The 8,513-nt window shown below is 50.3% G+C and overlaps 1 protein-coding gene across 1 annotated transcript; it reads right to left on the bottom strand.

The window, feature by feature from the left end:
• Nucleotides 1-5,116: 5,116 nt before the first annotated feature.
• On the bottom strand, nucleotides 5,117-7,136 carry LOC127309728 (uncharacterized). Its single transcript, XM_051340470.2, has 2 exons — nucleotides 5,697-7,136; nucleotides 5,117-5,463 (listed from the first exon to the last, which is right to left on the bottom strand). The coding sequence occupies exons 1-2, from the start codon at nucleotides 7,030-7,032 to the stop codon at nucleotides 5,429-5,431; spliced, it is 1,371 nt and encodes a 456-aa protein (XP_051196430.1). The 5' UTR covers nucleotides 7,033-7,136; the 3' UTR covers nucleotides 5,117-5,428.
• Nucleotides 7,137-8,513: the final 1,377 nt, after the last annotated feature.

Raw genomic sequence — 8,513 nt, 5'->3', positions numbered from 1 at the left:
ATCAAAGTGATCCAGGAATGGAACACTGGACAGCGGTCAAGAATATCCCGAAGTACTTGAAAAGAACTAAGGATATGTTTCTTTGTTATGGAGGTGACCAAGAGCTCGTTGTAAACGGTTACACCGATGCAAGTTGGAACACTGATCCCGATGACTCTAAGTCACAATCTGGGTACGTGTTTATATTGAATGGTGCTGCAGTAAGTCGGGCAAGCTCGAAGCAGTGCACGGTGGCGAAATCTTCAACAGAATCAGAGTACATAGCGGCTTCAGAGGCTTCATCGGAAGTGGTATGGATGAATAGGTTCATTGTAGAGCTCGGTGTGGTTCCTAGTGCATTGGACCCATTAATCATTTACTCGTGATAACATGGGTGCCATCGCCAATGCACAAGAGCCAAGGTCACACAAGAGGCTGAAGCATATCAAGCTGCGTTACCACTCGATTCGCGAGTACATCGAAGATGGAGAAGTAAAGATTTGCAAAGTACACACTGATCTGAATGTAGCAGATCCGTTGACTAAAGCTCTCCCTAGGGCAAAGCGTGACCAACACCAGAATGCCATGGGTGTTAGGTATATTACAATGTAATCTAGATTATTGACTCTAGTGCAAGTGGGAGACTGAAGGAGATATGCCCTAGAGGCAATAATAAAGTGGTTATTATTTATATCTTTATGTTTATGATAAATGTTTATATATCATGCTAGAATTGTATTAACCGAAACATTAGTACATGTGTGATATGTAGACAAACAAGAAGTCCCTAGTATGCCTCTTAAACTAGCTTGTTGATTAATGGATGATTAGTTCCATAATCATGAACATTGGATGTTATTAATAACAAGGTTATGTCATTGTGTGAATGATGTAATGGACACACCCAATTAAGCGTAGCATAAGATCTCGTCATTAAGTTATTTGCTATAAGCTTTCGATACATAGTTACCTAGTCCTTATGACCATGAGATCATGTAAATCACTTATACCGGAAAGGTACTTTGATTACACCAAACACCACTGCGTAAATGGGTGGCTATAAAGGTGGGATTAAGTATCCGGAAAGTATGAGTTGAGGCATATGGATCAACAGTGGGATTTGTCCATCCCGATGACGGATAGATATACTCTGGGCCCTCTCGGTGGAATGTCGTCTAAATGTCTTGCAAGCATATGAATGAGTTCATAAGAGACCACATACCACGGTACGAGTAAAGAGTACTTGTCAGGAGACGAGGTTGAACAAGGTATAGAGTGATACCGAAGATCAAACCTCGGACAAGTAAAATATCGCGAGACAAAGGGAATTGGTAATATATGTGAATGGTTCATTCGATCACTAAAGTCATCGTTGAATATGTGGGAGCCATTATGGATCTCCAGATCCCGCTATTGGTTATTGGTCGGAGTGAGTACTCAACCATGTCCGCATAGTTCACGAACCGTAGGGTGACACACTTAAAGTTGGATGTTGAAATGGTAGTACTTGAATATGGAATGGAGTTCGAATATTTGTTCGGAGTCCCGGATGAGATCCCGGACATCACGAGGAGTTCCGGAATGGTCCGGAGAATAAGATTCATATATAGGATGTCATTTTATGTGAAATAAGATGTCGCGGAAGGTTCTATGGAAGGTTCTAGAAGGTTCTAGAAAAGTCCGGAAGAAACCACCAAGGAAGGTGGAGTCCACATGGGACTCCACCTCCATGGCCGGCCAGCCCTAGATGGGGTGGAGTCCCAAGTGGACTCCACCATAGGGGGCCGGCCACCCCCCCACATGGGAGGTGGAAATCCCACCTTTGGGTGGGAGTCCTAGTTGGGCTAGGTTTCCCCCTCTTATGGAAGGTTTTGGTTTCGGGTCTTATTCGAAGACTTGGACACCAACACTTGGGATCCACCTATATAATGAGGGGCCAAGGGAGGGGGCCGGCCACCCCAAGACCACAAGCTGGCCGCCCCCCTTGAGTGGCCGGCCACCCCCTCCCAAACCCTAGCCGCCCCCTTCTCCTCCATATCTCCCGCGTAGCTTAGCGAAGCTCCGCCGGACTTCTTCACCGCCACCGACACCACGCCGTTGTGCTGTCGGATTCAAGAGGAGCTACTACTTCCGCTGCCCGCTGGAACGGGGAGGTGGACGTCATCTTCATCAACAACCGAACGTGTGACCGAGTACGGAGGTGCTGCCCGTTCGTGGCGCCGGAACCGATCGTGATCAAGATCTTCTACGCGCTTTTGCAAGCGGCAAGTGATCGTCTACCGCAGCAACAAGAGCCTCATCTTGTAGGCTTTGGAATCTCTTCAAGGGTGAGACTCGATACCCCCTCGTTGCTACCGTCTTCTAGATTGCATCTTGGCTTGGATTGCGTGTTCGCCGTAGGAAATTTTTTGTTTTCTATGCAACGTTATCCCACAGATAGCACGCCTCCTCTCCCTCTGTTTCTATTTATATGCACAAGGGCTTGCGGTACAAGTCAAGGTTACAAGGATTGTTACACAAGAAATATCCCTAACTAATCTTGGGTAGCCGCACGGTAGAATGTCTCCCTAACACGCCCCCGCAGTCTGAGCTCGGTGCTTCGCCGACGTGAAGACTGGATCGAAATTCATGAAATAAGACAGACGGTAGCCCCTTAGTGAAGATGTCAACAAACTGAGAACTGGAGGGTACATGTAACACTCGCAGAGCCCCAAGAGCCACCTTCTCACGCACAAAATGTATATCAAGTTCGATGTGCTTGGTACGCCGATGCTGGACTGGGTTGGCCGAGAGATAAACATCGCTCACGTTATCACAGTAGACAATCGTAGCGCTGTCAAGAGGACGCCTGAGCTCCTGCAGAAGATTACGGAGCCAACAAGTCTCGGCAACAGCAGTGGCAACAGCACGGTATTCAGCCTCAGCGCTAGAGCGTGACACGGTGGGCTGGCGGCGAGATGACCAAGAGACCAGGTTGTCACCCAAGAACACACAGTACCCTGACATAGACCGGCGAGTATCTGGACATCCTGCCCAATCAGCATCCGAGTAGGCAACGAGAGAGTGAGAGGTAGAGGAATATAGGGTAAGACCATGATCGAGAGTCCCCTTGAGGTAGCGAAGAATCCGTTTGACAATGAGGAGATGAGGTTCACGGGGATCCTGCATGTGAAGGCAAACTTGTTGAACAGCGTAGGAGATTTCGGGCCGAGTAAGAGTCATGTATTGAAGGGCGCCGGCTAGACTGCGATAGAGAAAGGGATCAGCCACAGGAGAACCGGTGGATGCAGGAAGTTTTGATTTGGTATCAACAGGAGTGGAGGACGGATGACAGTCACTCATGCCGGCACGGTGTAGGATATCTAGGATATATTGTCGTTGAGATAGGTGAAGAGAATGGGGTTGGCGAGTGACAGAGATACCGAGAAAATGATGAAGGGGTCCGAGGTCTTTCATGGCAAACTCGCGGCTGAAAGTGTTGATGATGGAATGGAGAAAGGAAGTGGTGGATGTGGTAAGAACAATGTCATCAACATAGAGAAGAAGGTAAGCGATGTCAGAGCCGCGATGGAGAGTGAAGAGAGAGTTATCAGATTTGGATTCAAGAAAGCCAATAGAACGAGCAAAGGTAGCAAATCGTTGAAACCAAGCCCGAGGAGCCTGTTTAAGACCGTATAGTGATTTGAGGAGACGACAAACATGAGTGGGACGAGAGGGATCGATAAACCCCGAGGGTTGTTGGCTGTAGACTTCTTCAGAAAGGTTGCTGTGAAGAAAGGCGTTTTTGACGTCGAGTTGATGGATGGGCCAATTGTGAGACACGGCGAGGGAAAGAACAACACGGATGGTGGCTGGTTTGACAACAGGGCTGAAAGTCTCATCGAAGTCAATGCCAGGTTGTTGTGTGAAACCACGAACGACCCAACGTGCCTTGTGACGAGCAAGAGATCCATCGGAATTGAATTTGTGGCGAAAAATCCATTTGCCACTGACGATGTTGGCGCCAGGAGGGGGAGGGACGAGAGTCCAGGTTTGGTTTTGGAGAAGAGCATCATATTCGTCCTGCATGGCTTGGCGCCAGGAAGGATCACGAAGAGCGACTAGATAATTGTGAGGAATAGGGGAAGAGACGGTGGCGGAGAGATTGAGTTTATCGATGGGAGGTGGGAGTTTACCGGTGGTGCTACGAGTGCGATGGATGACGGGTGGTGGCGCTGAAGGGCGGCGAGTGTATACATGAGTAAAGCTAGGCCGCGGCGTTGCCACGGCAGGAGACAGATCGGTGTCAGGCTGCCGTGGAGGCGAGTCGGGGGAAGGAGCTGCCACGGCAGGGGAAAGGGGTGCCGCGGCAGGAGAAGAGGCGGCGGCAGGCTGGCGTGGGCTCGCGGCAGCAGAGTTCTCTGCCGCGGCAGGGGGTGGAGTGAGAGATGGTGGTGCCGACGTGGGTATGGTGGGAGGGATTGGTAGGAAGTGAGGGTCTATGGGGTCGATGATGGCAGGTGGTGTAGATGGTTGTGTGATGGAGGCATAAGGGAAAGTATGTTCATCGAACGTGACATGTCGGGAGATTAGGATGCGTCGAGAGGATACGTCGAGACACCTATAGCCTTTGTGACGGGATGGATAACCGAGAAAAATACATTTGGTGGCGCGTGGGGCTAGTTTGTGGGGACTAGTGGAGGAGATGTTGACATAGCAGAGACAACCGAACACGCGTAGGTGATCATAGGATGGATGTGTACCGTATAGGGTGAAATGTGGGGTTTGGCTATGGAGGGCTGCAGTGGGACGAAGGTTGAGAAGATGAGTGGCAGTGTGGAGAGCCTCGGCCCAAAAATTGGGAGGCAGGGAGGCTTGGAAAAGAAGAGTGCGGATAACATTATTGATGGTGCGAATGGCTCGTTCGGCTTTGCCGTTTTGTTGAGAAGTGTAGGGGCATGAGAAGCGAAAAATGGTTCCATGGGATTGAAAGAAGGAGTTTAGTTTGATGTTGTCAAATTCTTTGCCATTGTCGCATTGGATAGTTAGAATAGGGAGAGAGAAGTGGGTGGTGACAAAGGCATGAAAAGTAACGAACGTGGCAAAGACATCGGATTTCTTGCGAATAGGAAAGCTCCAAAAATAATGAGAGAAATCATCAATAATGACTAGATAATAGGCAAAACCAGACATGCTAAGGACTGGAGAGGTCCATAGATCACAATGTAATAGTTCAAACGGACGAGTAGTAGACGAGTGCGACAAAGAAAATGGTAACCTAACATGTTTCCCTAATTGACATGCATGACACAGGGAGGATCCTGTTTTATTCGGCAAGCTGGTGGGTAGTGGTGGCGTGGAGTTGTGGCCGTGGTGTCCGAGGCGGCGATGCCAGAGGTCGTGGGAGATGGTGGCGAGGAATGTAGCGGCGTAGGCAGGTGGATTGACGGTGTAGAGAGGGCCTGGACTGTTACATCGGAGAATCACGATCCCGCTGGGAAGAGCCTTCACAGAAAAACCAAAAGGATCAAATTCAATGGTGCAGTGATTATCGATGCAGAATTGACGAACAGATATGAGATTTTTGATGATTTGTGGAACTAGAAGTATGTTGTGAAGATAAAGTGGTTTAGTGAGGGTATTAAGAGTTTGGGAGCCGACATGGGTGACAGGAAGAGTTGCACCGTTCCCGACGGTGACAAATTGGGATGAGGATGGAAGAAGAGAGTGGAGATTACCAGGATCGAATGCCATGTGAGAGGATGCACCAGTGTCCATGTGCCAATCGTTGCCGGGTAGCTGCAGGTTGTTGAGGGCAGCGAGGAGAGCCGGGTCGATCTGTTGCTGCTGGTGGGCGGTGGGGACGTAGGAGCCCTGGGCTGTGTACGCCTGTGGTGTTATGCTGGGGCGCGGGCCGAGGAGGCCTGGGGACGGTGGCTGCCATGTTGTTGACGAGCGCGGCTGCCACTGTGTTGATGGAGGTGGCTGCCACGGGGCCTGCTGTAGCTGGGCACGAGTAGGGGCCCCCGTCCAGGGATTGAACTGCCAGGGATTGTCGCGGCCGCGCCCACGACCGCGTCCGTTGCCGCGTCTGCGGCCTCCGCCGCGGAAGGTGTTGGTGAAGTAGTTGGTGCCGCGACCGCCGGCGCGATCGCCCCCGAAGGGAGCAGGCGACGAGCCCCCGAAGGAAGCAGACGATGAGCGATCGCCAGAAGGAGGGGCACGGGCGCCTCCATTGTTGGGCAGGACGCTCTGGCCCATGGCCCAGAGTGCGGTGGAGGTGGCGTTGCGTGCGTCGGTGCGTCGCTGGGTTTCTTCCAGGATGAGGGCGGAGCGCGTTTGAAGAAACGAGGGGAATGGCACCTGAAAGGGGAGAAACGAACGAAGATGGGCGTAAGTGTCATTAAGGCCTCGGAGGAGCGTCAGAACCAGCGTTTCGTCGGTGATGGGCTGGCCGGCGTCGGTGAGGGAATCGGCGAGGTTCTTGAGCTTGGCGCAGTAGTCGCTGATGGAGAGATCGCCCTGTGGCGTGTTGCGGAAGTCGGCCTCGAGCTGGATGGCGCGGTGCTTCTTGTTGTCGCGGAAGAGGTTCTCGATGGCGTTCCAGATGGTGAGCGCGGTGGAGCCGGGACGCATGACGATGCCGAGGAGGTCGTTGTCGATGGAGCCGTAGATCCAGGAGAGCACGGTGTAGTCATCACGGCCCCAAGCAGAGGTTGGAGACGTGTCGGAGGGAGTAGCCTCGCCGGTGACGTGGGCGGTGAGGCCGTAGCGGCCGAGAGCGATGAGGAAGAGCTCCCTCCAGCTCGTGTAGTTGCCGTCGGTGAGGCTGAGGGTGATCGGTACGTGGAGCTTGATGGAGGTGGCGTAGGTGGAGGGATTGGTGGTGGTGGGTTTGGTTGGGTTAGGGTGTGGGGAGGGTATTTGGCCAGCCGGAAGGGAAGCGGCGGCGTTGGTGGCGGCAGTGTTGGTGGCGGCGATGAGCTGCTGGTTGATGGCGGCTTCGCGGTCATCTAGGGCTTTGGCACGAGCCTCGAGCTCGCGCTCCTTGGCTGCGAGTTCTTCGGGAGTCATGATGGGAGAGGGGAGGGAGGCTGACGGCTAGGGTTAGGGTTTTTGGAGAGGGAGGGAGGGGTTTAGGCGGCGGGGAGGATGACCCGCTCTAATACAATGAAACAATGGGCTGCTCGATAGCACGCCTCCTCTCCCTCTGTTTCTATTTATATGCATAAGGGCTTGCGGTACAAGTCAAGGTTACAAGGATTGTTACACAAGAAATATCCCTAACTAATCTTGGTTAGCCGCACGGGAGAATGTCTCCCTAACAGAAACAAAGGGGAAAACCGAAACGAAAATAGCAGACAATTATTAGTCCTCTAAAGCCTAACCCGGCCAGTAGATCATCTCAGGCCAGATGGGCAACCCTATCTAGCGAAATTTCTGGTCGTCGTAGACACATCGGCTTCTAGTCTTCAATCTATGCCAAACAATATACACAACGGCTGAAAGCTGATGATTTTTATGATGTTGCTTGTGTTTTTTTAGACATTGCCGCCACCAATTGGCAATATAATTTAACTTGAGCGCAATGCGAACAATCTGGGATGGGAGACTGCAAACAACTACCAAATCAATTTCGTAAAAGGGCACCCTAGAAATAGGTGTGCATCAGATTCTAACACAGTCAGCACAAAAGCAGCCATGTAGCACCTTGTCAGAAGTCCATAAGACGGTTCAGAGACTGCAGCCGGAGGAATAATCACACTTTAGGTTCAGCTCTAACAATCCATACTTTGGCAAGTTCATGTAATGAATTTTGCGAAAAGACCGAGCGTCATAAGCACTCTTTGCTGAATGAACACCATACGCGGAGAGGTTCAAGGAGGATTTGTGGGTGTCAAGCAAAAAAGGCAAACTGAATCTTTTCCCATAACGACAGAAACTGATCTAACTGAACTTCATTAGAAATCCAATCAAATCCATAGAACACACCTGTCATTCAAATATTCCTTGCAAGAGTGGATCTGCATTGGTTTCTCCAACTTCATAAAAACACCACTTACTTTTTTTGGCGGGGAAAAACACCATCTGGGATAAAGAGCACCACATAAAATTCAGATCAAAGGATGAACATATAGTGCCCATGCCGTCAACCCTACTTGCATATAGTGTAGCTTAACTTGGATTCAGAGATAGCCTTAGCTGAACGTCTGAAAATTTCTGAAACTGCAACATAACAGAACCGAGAAGCAACGTACTATTATTTCACATTGGGAACGCGGACGCCCAAGATAATGATTTCTGGAGAGAAAATTCCAGTGATCTAACTAAATCAGCGGAGACTCCAGGGTAGCAAATACATGTGACCTTGAGATTAAGAAAATAGAATATGCACATGGTCATCTAATAAAAATGAAAAGAGATGAAATCTTTATTTTTTGAGAAAACAAGAACGTGTTCAAACAGGATTACAACAACGAGGACCGAACACACACACACAACCTAGAAGCAACCCGAAGGCCACCTGCCCAAGACAAAGAGCAAAAAGAACCTAC

This window comes from Lolium perenne, chromosome 6, assembly GCF_019359855.2.
Source record: "Lolium perenne isolate Kyuss_39 chromosome 6, Kyuss_2.0, whole genome shotgun sequence".
Lineage (NCBI taxonomy): Eukaryota > Viridiplantae > Streptophyta > Magnoliopsida > Poales > Poaceae > Lolium > Lolium perenne.
The sequence above is the reverse complement of the archived record's forward strand: the minus strand, read 5'-3'. Positions and strand labels throughout refer to the sequence as shown.

Excerpts from the sequence above, each read along its gene's own strand:
- LOC127309728 (XM_051340470.2), bottom strand. The coding sequence starts at position 7,032 with ATGACTCCCGAAGAACTCGCAGCCAAGGAGCGCGAGCTCGAGGCTCGT. Across the intron at positions 5,464-5,696 it reads TCACATGGCATTCGATCCTG|GCTCTTCCCAGCGGGATCGT; the intron begins GTAATCTCCACT and ends TTTTCTGTGAAG.